Genomic DNA, 17,555 nt, shown 5'->3' with positions numbered 1-17,555 from the left:
AACATCCTGATCCTACTAAATTATATAGCCCCACCAGAACTAAATCTAAACCTAAAACTTCCACCCGGTCCATAACTCTAACCGTAGCACTCCTGTCCCCTCCCTAACTCTAAAGTTCATGATCACTCCCTAACCCTTAAATTCCCCTCCTGCTCCCTAAACCCAAAACTCTCTTCCCACATAGTAAACCTAAAGTCATCTGCCACTAGCAAAACTAAAGTTTTACCCTCCCTAAACCTAAATCTCTCTGATGATCCCTTTCTAAAACTTTAACATGCACTGCCTCCCTTCTTACAGCTGTCACAATGATCTTGCCTGAACTTTGCTTTTGTGTTGGGGTGAGGTGAGGCAGCTCTCATCCCAGGGTTGCCATGCCTTGCACAAACATATAGTGAAGTTTGAAGACTAGCAGCTGGCCATGCAAGCTACAAGACACCCGAGTCCCTAGCAGCGAAACAGTGGTATTTTAGCACCTGGGACGCAGGTGCTTGTAGTAGATCCATTTTAAATAAGTTATGTAGCATGTTTAGCATAACTTTTTTTTGGATTTCTGGTTACAGAAAATGCTTAATTAGGTCAATCTGCAGAGTTTCTGTTTACTACAAATAGTAGAATGTAGCTTTAGGTTTGCTTTTTGCTAACTAGGTCCAGCCTTTTGTTGCTGTAGATGGAGTAGTAATAAATGCTTGTTGACACAGAGTGGTAGAAGTACTTGAAAAAGCACAAGTTCCATTTGCATCTTGTTTTTTTTTTTCTAACTTATAATTTTCTTGGTCATGGTAATAAAATATTAGAAACTATAGCTCACAGATGTAATTTTATCACACAAGTGATAAGTAGGTCAAATCTTAATAGACAGACATACTTTATTTCTGAATTAGATAGACCTGGCCTTGAGTCCATGTTATGCTAATGTATTTCCAAGAAATAATAAAAATATGAAGCAAATGGCCCACACTCTGTTGCAGTATCTCCTTTAACAAATAAATGTGGATACTTGACATTTTAAAAATGAGTAAAAATGTTATTTAAATGTATATGACTGTGATCACTTAAATTAGGACACAGGTCATGTCAAGCAGTCTAGGACAAATGATTTAAGTTGTGAGCTGCTTGTGAGCTTCATTCTGTAGTCCATGCTTTGATGACTACACTCTCCATTTGCCTAATGAGCGACTCTGAGAAAGTCACATAACCAGTGTCCATGGTCACCTCTGAAAAGAGACAGTTAACAGATAAATAATGACAAATGGTTGTATTTCTTTTAAACTCTAAACTTACAAACCATCAATACTACCTTCTATTAAAATCAAATGTATAGTCAATAAATGCTCAAATTCTTTAAGGGATAGTACAACCATTCAACTGCTGTGATCATATTTTACAACTTCCTAGATCTTTATTATTTTGTGGAATATTTGAAAAGGCCTTTATTGTTGCAGACAGAGGAAAAGTGGTTGTAAAAGTTAAGCAGTGCATTATATTCTTTAAATCATAATTTGTTTTTGATTTTTTTTAATGGAGAGAGTATTGGTGGCAGATGTTCAGCAATTGCCTTTCCATGTCTTGAAACAGAATCAAAATCATTATACAAATGTCCTCATGAGAAGAATGCAATTGGCATCTATTTGATATTCAACAAAATATGTTTTTGCCCTCCACAAAAAATATGGTGTCATCTGTGACTCTTTTTATAACTTAAGGCATGTAGATTAAGGTTCTTAAAATGTCTTCTTAAATCTCTTAATCTAGACACTGTGTTAGAAACAGTTGTATGAATGCACATCAAAATGCCAGTGCCACTTTTAGATCATTTTGCTTAGATAAGGAATACAAATTCAAAACAGCCTAGTCAAGTTTTTGTACAATGGCATAATAACTAATGCAATATAATAATAACAGGCATATATCTGTGGGCATTGATAACTCAATGGTATAATAACTAATGCAATATAATAATAACAGGCATATACCTGTGGGCATTGATAACTCAATGGCATAATAACTAATGCAATATAATAATAACAGGCATATACCTCTGGGCATTGATAACTCAATGGCATAATAACTAATGCAATATAATAATAACAGGCATATATCTGTGGGCATTGATAACTCAATGGCATAATAACTAATGCAATATAATAATAACAGGCATATACCTCTGGGCATTGATAACTCAATGGCATAATAACTAATGCAATATGATAACAGGCATATATCTGTGGGCATTGATAACTAATCTCCTCTCCGGTCCAGCTGGTGAACGTGGGAATCTTGAGGCAATGTTACAACTGCCTCATGTACACAGACAACCCTCTACTCCTCCCAACAAATTCCAACACATGTGAGAGATGCAACCATATAGCCAAACTGGAGGCTAAGCTCTCTCAACTCAGTACTGGCATAACCAGTCAGGAGGAGAAGGAAACCACACTCACTACAATTCCAGTCTCACATAGACCTACCACGACAGCAAACCAAACACATAATCACACAAAAACATACTCGGAGGCTCTAAATAAAGATCTGCCTAAGCAGCAGAGACCTCCAAAGCAGACACCCAAGCAACCACTACCCCAAAACAAAACACGTGCAACACATATCTCACAAAGCCAGTGTGCCAAACAGTCACAGCCCTTAAGGCTAAACAACACACCTGATACACTTGTAATAGGTGACTCTATCGTCAGGCACACTGACGTCCTGCTCACCAGGCTGAACAAGGAGAAGGTCATGGTGAGCAGCCTGTCGGGCGCTAGGATCCGCCACATAACACAAGCACTCAGGTCACTCCAAGGCAAGTACAAATATGACTCAGTCATTTTCCATGCTGGTGTGAATGACCTGAGACGTACCTCCCTGGACTACATGAAAAGAGACATAGAGGAACTCTCTGAGCATGTAGCCCAGGCCGGTATGACCCTGACCTTGAGTAGAATCTTACCCTCACCAAGAATGATGCCACAATATGAAGACAAGATGATCAATTTTAACAACTGGCTTAAGTACTGGTGTCATTCAAAGGGGATCCAATGCCTGTCAGCCTGGGATGATGTGCTCGACAAGCCACGATGCTTCGCTAGGAACGGCTTGCACCTGTCACCCCTGGGCTTTCGGATATTGGCAAAGGCTCTTGCTACCCCCATAGTGCCTTTTTTAGGCAAGGCTCAAAAGACAAACCCACCTCCATAGGTATCACAAGGGATAAGAAACTAAGAGTAATGCTACTCAACGCCAGAAGTCTAAACCTCAAGATGCACGCACTTGAAACTCTCCTTAGCATGGAGAACATCGATATCTGTGCAGTAACAGAAATCTGGTTCAGGGCTCCCGAGAGCACCCCAGCACTACCAGGTTATACCTCATACCGTGCTTTTCGGCCCCAAAACTTGGACCGAACCACAAAAGGAGGGGGAGTATCGATATTCATCAAAGATACCCACACCTCCAGGTTGGTGGCAAAGCACGAAGCATCAGAGACTATCCATGTGCAACTAACAGTGGGTAAAACTGCCTTCCAGTTTATAGCCTGCTACAGACCACCCTCTCAAACCCAGGAACCCCACTCGGCCTTCCTGAGAACATTGGAAAATATGAAGGTCTCTCCAAACACCATTATATTGGGCGACTTCAACTACCCAAACATAGACTTGGAGCATTACTCTAGCTCTAAGACCCTAGCCCAAAGGTTCCTAGAATTCATAAACTCAAATGCTATGGAACAACTTGTTACCACTCCCACAAGAGGGGAAAACATACTGGACCTGTTCATCACCAACATGGGGACTCTATGCTCCAGACCAGAAGTGTATCCCTCACTGGTAAGATCAGACCATAAACTGATCTCACTGGATATTTACATCCCGATCCCACCCCCTGCCCAGAAAACCACAGTGAAAAACTTCTCTAAAGCAAATTTCACACTCCTCAAAACTGAGATGGAATCCTTCAAAGCCCCCGGGCCTGTGGAAAATACGGCCAAAACTGCAGAATCCTTTATAAATGCATTCTATGAACACCTTCAGGAATGCATGGATCATGCAATCCCAAATAAAACCAAGACCCAATCCTCCAAAGGCAGACGTCCTGTCTGGTGGACCCCAGCCATAAACAAACTATATAATAGAAGGAGGAAGCTACTACATGATAGAGCAAAATCCCAAAAAGGGAAGGCATCTCTGATCGGTATTAGCAAAAAACTAAGGGCACTCATAAAATCATCTAAGGCCAGCTTTGAGAGAAAAATTGCACAGGACGCTAAGGATAATCACAAGGCTTTCTTTAGTTATGTTAGGAACCTGGGTGGGAATTCCCAGATATGCTCAGAATTAGTCCAAAATGACAAAAAATACACCGAACCCACAGACATTGCCAACATCCTAGCTGACAGGTTCAGCGCAAACTTCTCCCCCCCCTCCCCACCAAAAGGGCAAATATCTATCCCAGCAGAGTGCTGCCCCCCTGACATCTCAGATGCTCAGGTAAGAGCCGCCCTCTCCAAAGCAAAAAACACAGCATCAATGGGACCAGACGGTGTCCCGGGCTGTGTCCTACATGAACTCCAAGAAGAGCTAAACCCAAACATAAAACTACTGTTCAATCTCAGCCTTACTACAGGATATGTACCCAAAGAGTGGCGTACAGCAACAGTGGTCCCTCTCCACAAAGATGGTGCCTCAAGGGACCCTGGAAACTATCGCCCCATAAGCCTGACTAGCTTGGTCTGCAAAATTATGGAAAGGATCATCATGGACCTCACAAATAAAGATATTGGGGACCTACAGACACTGGATCCTACCCAGTTCGGCTTTGTTAAGGGCAGATCCTGCCTCTTAAACCTGGTCGACTTCTTTGAAACAGTCACCAAGGCCATTGACGAAGGGAAGGTGGTCCACACAGCCTACCTGGACCTCGCAAAAGCCTTCGATACAATACCCCACTCGGGCATTATAGATAAGCTCACCAGCTTAAATATAAACCCCTATGTCACTAGATGGGTTGCAAACTGGCTCAAGGACAGAACCCACATGGTTAGAATTGCTGGAGCCATGTCAGACTCCAAACCAGTTACAAGTGGCATCCCACAAGGCTCAGTCCTGGGACCTCTCTTGTTCGGTAAATATTTCTCGGAGGTACAGGCCAACACAGAAGGACTGTGGCTGACCAAGTTCGCAGATGACTGCAAACTGGGCACCATAATCGACTCTCCAGCCGACACAAGCATCCTCCAAAAGGACCTCATAGAAACAGACAACTGGTGCCAGAGCCATGGCCTCAAGCTAACCACCAAAAAGTGTATAGTCATCCCCTTTGGCAAAAACAAAGTGCCCACAAATTACCACATAGGTGGTAATCCATTAAGTATAGAAGAAGTAATTAGGGACCTGGGGACCCAAGTTGATAGCAATCTCTCATTTGACAACTACGTGGCCAAAGTGGTTAGAAAAACATTTTATATAGCCCACCTAATCATGAAGGGATTCACATCTAGATTAGGGGAGGTCATCGTGCCTCTTTACTCATCCCTCATCAGGCCCATAATCGAGTACAATGCCCCTTTTGGGATGTACCTTACCAAACACCTGCAGCAACTGGAAAGACCCCAAAAGTACCTCACCAAGAGGATCAAAGGGCTCAAACAGATGCCATATGCTGCCCGGTTAAAGAAACTCCAGCTCTACTCAGTGGCATACCGCCTGCTCGGAGGCGACCTGTGCCTGACGTATAAAGCCATGTCCACCAGCTCTACTCAGTGGCATACCGCCTGCTCAGAGGCGACCTGTGCCTGACTTATAAAGCCATGTCCAACCCGGAATTAAGGGACATGCTGCACCTCAAAAAATCCAAATCCCATCGAGCTACACGCTCGAGAGACTTTAACCTCAGCACTGAAATAAATAGGACATGTTGGAGGGACAGATTCATAACCCAGAGGCTCCCTTCACTCTGGAATAAAATTCCAGTCCAGGTTAGGCAGAGTCCCTCATTGACTCTCTTCAAGAGGAATCTTGATGAGTGGATGGGAGATCGTAGGTTTACCCCGGGTATCACTTCTGTGTCACTGTTAGACAGAGGCACAGTATACTAACCTCGAAAAAGGGCATAGCAAAATTAATTTAAAATGGGTGGCGAAAGCCAAACATACTCTGGCTAGGCTTATAAATGCCCTAGGGCAGATAGCCTAGTATGAACCTATGAACCTATAACTAATGCAATATAATAATAACAGGCATATACCTGTGGGCATTGATAACTTTGAACACTGGGGAATGAACAGCTAGGCTTAAAAAGGCTCTAGAGCCATTAGCCTAGTAGCCTCCTATGATCCTATGAACTTAGGACCTTCTTGATTGTATAACTGTTTTAATCATTACTCTTTTAGCCAGATGTTACTTACTAAAACTGGGAAAACACTACTTAAAGATTTCTTAGTCAACAGACAGCTCAGTCAGCATGGAAGAGCATAGTCCTGACTAGAACCCAATCAGCTGCCTGTTAGAATGGTTACAGGGTAGGGTAAATTGTGGAGATGTGTGCTACTTGCTTCCCAGGGAGGGAAGATGGGGAAGGCATTCTAATGTATGTGTATCTAGCTTGGGTACAGGCAGAAGCCAGAGGATGGTGTGAACTGGGTTGGGTTGCAGGTGGTTTGGAGGAGCTCTCACCCTTGGACCAAGGGTAGGTTTGCTGTAGGTAACCATATCTCATTGCAATAACCAAACATGAAAAGACATAGGAACATGGAGGGGGTAGGGCCACTCCCTCAGCAGCAGTAACTGCTCTCTGGGTTTGTTTCAGTCTCATTCCAATGTAACTTGCATGCCAGCTACAGAGGCAGCAGGCACCCTACTGCCTGGCAGTATAAAGAAATACTCTTAAAGCCACTCAAATATGCACAGATACAGCAGAGATGGACTTAAGGGAAAAGCCATGCTGCCACAAGAGACATATCCTGCATAATCCAATGCAAAAAAAGAGAGAGATCCCTCTGACATCACTATCCATTTTAAAAATACCATACATGCTAGACAAACCCAAATGTATAACATTAAACATACCTATTTTAAAATAAAGAAGATGACATCACAACATTCTGAATCTTTAAATAGTGTCCACACTCCTCAGTATCCCTTCCTCTGTTAGTTGCCTTCATGCTTTTAATGTCAGCTTCTTACTAAATAGTAACAGCATCTTCCTAGTCGGAATATATTGAGGAAAACAGGTTTTACTATGGACCCTTAAGGCACCTCTTTTTCAATCCACTAGTCACTGGATGTTACCTTTTATTCATTTTTTACTATGGAAGAGCACTGATCATGGCTTGAGCAGTTGCTGGCTCAGCCTGGGTTACATAAAAACAGCAGCAGCATTAGAAATTTCAAAGTAAAGCAACCAGGGAAACAATGGGTGCAAACAATGATACTATATACACATTTACAGAAGACACACCTGCATTTTAAATCAAGTATTTAGGCAGCAGAAGTGTCTGTGTGTGTGGAATAGCATGGTGAAAGAACATTAGAGGAATTAATAGACTTGAGATAGCAAAGATGTTAGTATGTGAGGAACAGCATGGAGTGGGAGCATTATTGTTACTCTTAGATATGATGTAATAGAAGATTCTTGAGTTACATCACCAATGAGTATACTGTCACAAACAAGTCCAGTAGCTGGGGAATTATCTCCTATGCTGTCACAATTACGACAAATGAGAAATTCACACTTATGAACAGTCTCTGGATTTAATATTTGTGGCATTTCTTGGATCAAACTGACTCTTCATGGTAGTTTTTCAACCACTTCAGTATTTTGAGATAAGAACAGTCCAGTCCTGCACAAGTGGCTCCAGTTACATCTCATAGTTAGATCCTGTTTTGTCATAACAATGTAGGACCTTGATGTATTGACAAGAACAAGTATGATAACTTCCTGTTTCTCCAAGTGTTGTTGACTTGATAAGACGCTGTCCGGTTCGATTCTCAGCTAGAGTGTCTTCTGCGTGGAGACATGTGTGAATGGGCGTATCTTCGTTGAAGGTTGTGCGTCAGAGCTGGTAACTTGGCATGTAAAAATCAACTACCAATCATTAGCAGACCGGAGTTCCGCTGTGGCGACCCCTAACCGGGAAAAGCCGAAAGACACAAACAAACAAACAATCTCTACAGTAGGTAAAATCTTAGCTGCGTGTCTACAATAATGCTTCTGTTTTAGTAAGCCATGCAGAGTTCAAGCCTGGATTTTTTCTGGCAGATGTGAAACAGAAGATGTCGGTAGTTGCTTTCCCACTATCCTCTCCACCAAGAACTGTGAAGGTGAAAGTTGTAAGGGTTGTAATGGAATGGTATACAACAAAGGCAAGATAACAGCCAAAATTCAGAGCTGGCCACAAATTTTTTCATGAGATCTTTTCACTGTCTGCATAACTTCCCCTCCACTTGAAGATTAGACTATGGATATCTTACTAAAGAGATAATGTATTGTATAAATGCACAAAATTCTTGGTTAGCAGACCAAGAAACCATTACTGGGTACCATATTATGAAAGAAAAATGGATTTCATGAGTGTGATGACAGACTGATAGCCTCAGGATACTTAGAATGGTAGTCAATGTAAAAGACATACTGATTACTCCTGAAATGAAATAAATCACCAGCTAGTTAGTGCATGGCATGTGCGGAATTTTGGAAATCATCAGAAATTCTTTAGGATTGTTCCTATTTTAAATGTACAGATCTAATAGTTGATGATCATATATTACATCTAACAAGACATCCCAGGCTAAAACATTACATCACATACACATTTTTACATTTAGCAATATTCAAGAGCTCTTCTTCGATTCTTTCCAGCATTTGGTCATGTAGCTGACTTCACAGTAAGATGCTAGATTTGTATTCAAAATACCACTGAATGGTCATTCTTATCTGCAATCACTTTATCTATCATTTAATTATTTGTATTTGTCAGCCATGTTTGCTAAATAGACAACACATGGATTGCTACAGTTCTCAGGTTTTATAACAAATGCAACACTGGCTCTTAAAAGCTGAGACTGCACTAAAGAGTGATAACAAGTGCCCCTTTTACCCTGCCCTAGCCATGCTACTGGTCAGCACATTGTTCCAAACTATGAAATGTAACATCTGCTGTGTGCAAATCTACATTATTGCATGTTGTACTCTCCTCTTGGGGTTTTACATACTGTACTGCACAAATCTTTGAGTAACTGCCTTAGAAAAAAATAACGTACATTATTTACCTCAAGAGCAAGTTATCATATTCCCTGTGTCTCTGCAACTATGTAAATCACTTTCTCTGCAAATCATCATCTTTAACTACATTGTGACCTCTGGTGTTCTGCATTTAAGTTCACAGGTTTGTGGTACGCAATTGGTCTGCAGACCACTGCAAGCCTAGCCAAAAAAGCTTATTGAAAGTTTCAAGAAGAGCAAGACAAGATAGCCTGTGAGGGAATCTGAGGATGCCCATTCAATTATCTAGGTTTATCCTGAAGATGGCAAGGGCGGTAATGTGTTTGGCGTGCATTGGAGGGATGTGTTGGGATATGAATCTTTCCCACCAGCATGTCTTATTTACCTGTTTATGAACTTCCTTTAACCGAGTATCTGATGTCCATTAGTTCTACTAAGGAATAGGAGATCAAATATGGTTGGGTCTTTCACAGTACAAAAGGCTAGGCATAGCTCTCCACAGAGGAGTCTCTAGGAGACCAAGTATAGAGAAAGGGCTGCCAGACCCTCCTAATTGCTAATATTTTTCAGGTCACTGACCTTTTTAATTATGAATCTCTGAGTTCTCTCAAGTTGTGGGCTATGTTTAGATAATACATGCTAAATGCTGTATTATATAATCAATAATGATTAGAACGATATATGAGTAAAGGGGAATTAAGACTTCACTGGAGCTACTGGAGTTGCCTTTGGCAATTAGGACAGATAAAAGGCTTTCCTAACTACTGTAGAGACATGATGGTGAAATGATAATGCTATCTAATCTCTACACTGTGAATTCACCTTATCATACTCACCTGTTCACAAGCACATCTCTGTATGTTCTGCTACTCTTCAGACACTACTTGAAATAATCAGTTGCTGTCCTTGTTTTTTACAATTAAAGCACAGTTCAGTACTGAGTATGCAATATCAATTTATGCCCAGAATAAGGTAGTAAATAAGCTTTTAATTCAAACAGTAATCATCTCATTTCCAGTTCCCTGAATGCATTCTCATTAATGATGCTGAAGTCAGTCCCATAACTAGCTTAAATGTGATAAATATCCCAATTACACTTAGCTTTTCAGTCTAGTGAATATACATTGACATACATGGTTCTCTTCTGTTTCTAGTGAATAAATTATGTACACAGTTTCAAGTTTGCATTCACAAACAAATCATGGTCAGCTTTATGTGGCACAGTTCAACAAGAAACTACACAATCACTGGCCTTATTTATATCAGTCACTTGCAAAACATTTTCCACCACTTTTTTTCTCAGTTTGTTTATGTGAAAAATAATTATTAGTCTGTCCACACTTCCAACACACATAGTTAAGTCACTAATGCCTTCTGGCAGTCAATTAATTGTGACATTCCTGTTTGCCAGCAGGTTGGACTCCTATTGCCTAAGGCTGAATGTCAGAAGCAAAATCAAGAAAAGCAGCTTTATGCCTTCCATAACATCACAAATTCTAGCACAATTCATTTACAGAAAAACAAAAGCTCTTATGTGATCTGCCTTTCAAGCATTATTGACTTAATAAGAAAGCCCACTGACACACCTAGTCCTGCAGGCTCAGGGCTGCTGGTGTTAATGAATTAAAGTCTGAGCAAGTTGCATTATGATTTTTATCTAGCTTATTATACATTTGTGCAACAATAACCCTCTTTGCTGTATACTGTTTAAAGCATATTTATCATTATACTTTTGCTTTGACAGCACTGATTTTCTGATATCAGAATGCTTTCACTTCATCTTAATTGTGCATTCATTCAAGTCCTCTGCAAGCTCTTTCATCTGAATACTAGTCAGCTCTCCTATTTCACGCATTTACATTTGTTCCACTGCCATTAACTTAGACTCTAACAGCAGTCTGTATCTCACTGTCTCATCTTTAATGTCAAAGACAATGTTGTCTCTTAGCAGTGAATTATGCGGCTCTATGCTTCACCTCAGTCATATATACATCAACAGTTTCAAGTGAAAGCTGTTTTATTGAAAAATAATTTGTAAGTATAACAGGAGTCATTTTACTAGCATACCTCTTAAGTGCCCAGATTTTCTCAGAATGTCCAGATTTGGGTCTACATTAGAAAGACAAACGTTCAGGTTGTCGAACACCTAAATGTTGACACCTAAACAGCGAAGGCTGAAAACCGCGAATGTCCACAGGGAAAAAAATCACTAGGCCACCGGACAGTAAAACAAACTTTCAACCCTAATCAAGTGGGGGCTTCACCACCCCCCCACACCCCCCTAACTAAATATACCAACTCCGAAATCACTCTACATTGGGGAAAAGGGCAAATTCCCATTAACAACCAAGCAAATTTTTTCCCTGTGGAAAAATTCACGGAAGTGGTCGTTCACGGTTTTCACCTTTCACTGTTTAGCTGTCGATGTTTAGGTGTCTGACAACCTGAATGTTCGTAATTCTAATATACAACCTCCAGATTTTTGCTTCATATATTTGGTTTGCTCCTCATAAAATTTGTGATTTTTCTGGATTTTTGGGGTGAATCAGTGAGGACTGAATTCACTAAATAATGACAGGCATTTGAGCTTTAGACTTTATATCGCTCAGAATAGGTATGGTAAGACAAGACCTTTCATTCTAGCAACTTTCTAAGTTTATAAGAGCAATATTTAACATTTGTTCCTATTTGTGGAGCCCTGCCTTCCTCCCCCCATTATTTTTGGCTTTGTCCAGATTTTTTGTCCTGAGAGGTTGAGAGGTTGGTTTGAAATATTGCTGGAATTTGGATTAAATTATATTCTAATTTGGCAGTTATTCTTCAGTACGATTAAATATATCAAACATCTTTACTGTATTATTACCTACCAGGTCTAAGGAGTTGCAATTTAGACCTCATTACTTATTACAGATAAATATGAAGCGATGCTGTAAAGACTTAACTCCTTCATTCATTGCAATATAACATGTTACCTTGAAGAACTGCCAATGCTGCTGAAGTGAACTTCAAAATTGTGACCGTGACAATAAGTCCACTTTTGAATTGGTGCATAAATCAAAAAAATCTAGAGTTTGCACTGCATAGAATGTATGGTGGCTACTTTGAAAAACTGATCGTGTCTCCTTCTGTGAATGTGCTATGTCACATTGCTGAATGCTTCATTTTTGTTTTGAATAATTTGAAGTTATCTTCCAGTTTTGCAAGTAATGACATTTGACATTTCACAACTTACAATGCATTTCAATGTCTATAATAATGTCTTTATTCCCACTGAGGTCAATAATTTTGCTAATGCAAGTTAAAATATTTTCATCACTTTGCTTACAAGTAAAGCAAAATTGCTCTCAGTGGCCTAGTTATATCTCTCAGCTGATATGATTTAAGCACAGCACAATGTTTTTGCATTAGATTTAGCCTTGTTCCCCCTAGATTTATGACATTCATAAAGTAAGACCTGTTTATGAATACATAATTTCATAAATACATAAGCTAAACCTGTAAAGAGATTTTTCACCATTCACTATATAAGGTCTAGTGCATAAGTTTTTTTTGTTGTGAAAAATAAGAAAGTGCTCCTTTTTTCTGACCATCCGCTATGATTTTTAAAGTCCAGTGCTATGTTTTTAATGCTTGGAGGTTGAGAGGAATAGGACTAATGGAATTCAATTTCATTGTGTTGAGATCTTCTAAAGATGAAGAGAAATTAAGAACCCAAAAGACAGTGCAAAATGAATGGGTCTCTATTAATTATTCAAACTTTTCAAAGTTCAAATGTCATACGATCGACACCATATGATCGAACTTTGAAAAGTTCGAAGGTTAAAAGCAGCGGCTCCATACGGCACAGAATGGGAACATTTCTTTTTTCTGCACTGAAGAGTAGTCTTGGAGTTGATATATTTAAGCAGGGGGGGGGTGCTGGGGGGTTTGCCCCCCTGCTCAGAGCGTTAAGGTAAGTTTTTTTTATTTTAATTTTTCATCATATTTTCGAAGTTTCAAACTTTGCTCATATGTTGTCAAACATATGAAGTTCGAAGTTTTGAAACTTTGAATATATAATATAAACCCAAATGAACAGGCAAAGCTGGGAAAATACACAACACTTTTAATAAACAAAGCATAGTCAATAGATTGAGCAAAGCACAGGGACTTCATCAGAATACAGATCTAAGAATGTCACTTCCTTAAATAATGCATGTTTCCATACAAACATTTTAAAAGAGTTTAAAAAAAACATACGCTATTCTTAAAGGGTTGCAGAAAAATCTTAAACTAATGAGTTAAAAAATTAATTCTAACAATAAATACAAAAATTATTACACTCTCTTTGGGGTTCGTACTTATTTTTCAGAGTGCTAACCCCTTTGGAAGGTGTGAAGATATAGTAAACAATGGCAACTGCAAGATTGTAACTGACCAAAAACTAGATAGATAGATAGATAGATAGATAGATAGATAGACAGATAAATAGATAGATAGATACAGATATATTTAAGCATGGAATTCAGGTTCTACTCATACATAACAAAAATTCATATGTAAAGGTACAGGCATCAAGGAAATGTTAAAGTAAACAACCTCCTAGTTTAATGAATGACAACAGTTGTCTATGCAATGTGGAATCATGTGCCATCCTGCATGCAGCGTTTATGACACTGCACTAACGAATACACTAACATGCATGTGATTTTAAATCAAATTATGAAGTATAAATATTACAGAAAAACACATACACATAAATATAAAACTTTAAATGAAAATGAGTTATACTTTAAGTACTTTTCTTTTTCTAGAATTAGTAACAGATGCCTTTGAACTGAATTAAAGTATCCTGACCATGCAGATTTAACTTACAGGCATCAGTACTGCCGATGATCCAGGCATCGTTGGATTGGGAAGGGTGCCGGGCATTGAGGCAGGCATTGGCTGTCTTTGTCTGTTGTGAAGATGTAGCAAGGATGACAGAGAGCCTGGAACAGGCCTACAAGTGGGGAAAAAACACTGTAAGTTGTAACGTAATCAAGTGGCATCCTGTCTGTAAAGAACATCTAAAATAAAGGCAAAATCTTGAATACCTTAATGAACAGAGACTATTCAGTTTGCATTTATAAATAGTTCTCTCTGATCCTTAATACTATATAATCCATGATGAATACATGACACATATTACAATAAGATTTCTTTTGAGTATGTCTGCATTTGTAACTTTCTCCCTGTTAGAATTCATAAATCTCTGTTTTGATATCATGGCCTACTGTCATTTAGCTTAATATGATGACACGGTTAATGACATACAACTGCAGGATAAAATAGGGTAGCAAATCCAGAATGAATGAATACATATTTGTTTTTTATAAATACCTTACTAATGAATAAAGCAGAAAGCAATGCTTTCAAATAAAATAAGGAAATTCATTCATTCAAATATTTCATTAGTGAAGTTGTCTACATGATGTCAACAGCTGTTTATGAAAGATGATAGACATTTTATTTTCAGGTTTATCCAGTTTTTTCTTCTTATGACTTATCAGTAAAAACAGCAAACATACTTCTTGTTTCCACCCTGATTTCATGGTTTCTCTTGCTAACATAACAGTTCTTCATTTTTACATTGTTTCCTGTTGTTCACCAATATTCCCATCTGGTACATTCTGTAATTGTATAAGCTCATTTCTTTCTCTAACTTCCACCTGAATATTCTCTTCTTTTTCTCTAAAATGAACAAAAACGGATTTTCTGTTTACAGTCTGCCTTGACAGATTTCTTTACTGTATGACCACTTTCACCACACTGATTACATTACATCTTATTTTCATATATGGACTGATTAAATGTGAAGTTTCTCAAAAAAAAAAAAAAAAAATCTTATGAGTTGCTTCCCCCCTTATTTGAAGGTTCCCTGTAAACCATTAACAAATCCACTTGATAGGTAGATTACATTGTTCTGAACTTTCAGCACAAAGTCCACTATCCACCTCATTCCATAACAAATAAATAGCTTGATACCTCTTACCTCAAACCCCCCTGTCATAAACATATTGTCTCATATAAAGTACCTGTAAAACAAGTTCCACTTTTTCTTCTTAGTCTTACCATGGGACATCTTCTTTTCCAATTCCAGTGATTTGCTCATATCTATCTGTGTATATATATATATATATATATATATATATATATATATATATATATATATATATATATATATATATACATATATATATCTATTATTTTCTCAAAAGCCGAGAATATCGAAGCTGATATTGTCGACACGAAAATAGCGAAAGTGCACATTGAACGTGTAAACATAAATCTCCGTAAGGGGAGATTTCTGTTTACTGAAATGTAGTGCAGTCTCAGAGTTGGTATATTTAAGTAGCGGGGGTGTGGGGAGTGCAGGGGGGCTTTGCCCCCTGCTTAAAACTATTAGGGTACTTTTTTCTTTTTTGTTGTTTTTATAAGTTCGATGTTTGAAGACATCGACCATATGGTGTTGACCATATGGTGTTCAATGTTTTCAACCGTTGATCTTATAATGTAGACCCAATAACAGATATATATATATATATATATATCTATATATCTATATATGTGTGTGTGTGTGTGTACTGAATACAGAATTATACACGTACTATTGTATGCAGCAGGCAAGTAATTACTTGGTAAACTCAATTAGTTTACATTTCTAGTTTTGTGTTGTTTCAAAATTGTAAAAATGAGAAACAACTTATTTTCCTCACACTAGAAAGAAATGCATCAGCTACCTATTTCAGAAATGCTTCCACTATGAGTGGATGGAAGCAAATGTAACAAGGACTGGAATCCCAAACTGCATCTGCAAAAAAAAAAAAAAAAAACACTTGAACAAAGGGTAAATTCTCCCCAAAAGAGAATCATTTATGGCACAACCCTCCAACAGTTATTTCCTGGAAAGGAACTTTGGCCGTCGATGACTTGAACCTTGGGCAATTGAAGTGTGAGTGTTCAGTCTTTGTCCACTAGTAGGTTACCCTTTTATGACACTAGAGCAAGCGACTTAAACCTTAGCACGGATATAAATAGGACGTGCTGGAGGGATAGATTTATCACTCAGAGACTCCCTATGCTGTGGAATAAAATCCCGGTCCATGTGAGGCAGAGCACCTCGCTGACTCTGTTCAAGAGAAATCTAGACCTGTGGATGGGAGATCGTAGGTTTACCCCGGGAATCATCTCTGGGTCACTGCTGGACAGAGGCACAACAAACTAATGGGCACAGTATTTTTTCATATAAGGGGTGGCGTAAGCCACAATAATTTGGGCTAGGCTTATAAATGCCTTAGGGCAGATAGCCTAGTATAAACCTATGAACCTATGAACCTATGTGAAACTTCCAATGTAGCTTCCTAGAATCCTTATTAAAAGACTGATCAAAATCTGAAGCTGAAATGGCTCTGTACTCTTTTTTTTTTTTTTTTTTTTTTGGGAAAATGAAATCATACTGACAAAAACATTATTTGGACTTGCACTCTCACAGTTAGGAGAGAATAGTAAGGAGGTAATACCACCTTTCAGACTGCATTTCTCATTGCACATCTCTGAGAGGCACAACAAAGAAAAGAAAGTATTATGCTATCCTAAATTTCAAAATACTTGCCAGCTAGTTTGCTAAAAGGAGATCACATAACTTTTAAAATATTCAGTTCATTTCCTTCTTCTGTAGTCCAAAGAAATGACCATGTTTATTTGATTAGCCCATGAAAGTGAGGAGACATTAAACTTCCTGTCAAAGATCTGCAATCTACACTAGTAAACCATTCCAGCTCACCTCCAATAAAGGTGCATTTTTCCTGTTTTAGGAAAGAACTTCATTGCTTTGTTAGGTACAGCTGTTTCCAAAATTTAGGTGGCCGCACAGTATCACATCTATCACAAGGTAATTTCTCAGAATACAACAAAGCAAAAAATGAACTACAAAGGTCACTACATTTTTGCTTGGATTACATCTCAGGAGGTCTGTTGCTTAGCATTGTTGTCTTAATGTTGGAGCCCTCAAGGCCACAGAATGTGGGGAAATGTGCTATGAAAATAATAAACATATAGACTGACCTCCTAAGTCAGAAGCAGGGATGGAAAGTTGACATTAACTAACAAATGTATACAGGCCTGTTCTCTAAACAAAGAAAGAAAGAAGACAGGATTTTCTTCCTTAATCAGTTTAGTAAGGGGTCAAGTAAAGACCACAACAGGTATCTCAATGGAGATTCAATCTTTTTGTCTCCAGTCAGATTTCTGTCAAAAGCCACTCAGTCAGCCTATTAATATGTAAAACTGTATCAGAACTACAACTTCTGACCAACTAA

General features: G+C 38.7%; 1 protein-coding gene across 3 annotated transcripts in view; it reads right to left on the bottom strand.

Moving 5' to 3' along the window:
* CREB5 (cAMP responsive element binding protein 5) overlaps nucleotides 1–17,555 on the bottom strand; it is a 1,721,100-nt gene that overhangs the window by 325,333 nt on the left and 1,378,212 nt on the right. For all 3 annotated transcript variants that reach the window (XM_044066812.1, XM_044066813.1, XM_044066816.1), the window contains one exon: nucleotides 14,071–14,197. In XM_044066812.1, the coding sequence (XP_043922747.1) occupies nucleotides 14,071–14,197 (127 nt within the window). The remainder of the gene's footprint in view (nucleotides 1–14,070; nucleotides 14,198–17,555) is intronic.

This window comes from Protopterus annectens, chromosome 3.part1 (genome assembly GCF_019279795.1).
Source record: "Protopterus annectens isolate FY-2018-M chromosome 3.part1, PAN1.0, whole genome shotgun sequence".
Taxonomy (NCBI): domain Eukaryota; kingdom Metazoa; phylum Chordata; order Ceratodontiformes; family Protopteridae; genus Protopterus; species Protopterus annectens.
The sequence above is the reverse complement of the archived record's forward strand: the minus strand, read 5'-3'. Positions and strand labels throughout refer to the sequence as shown.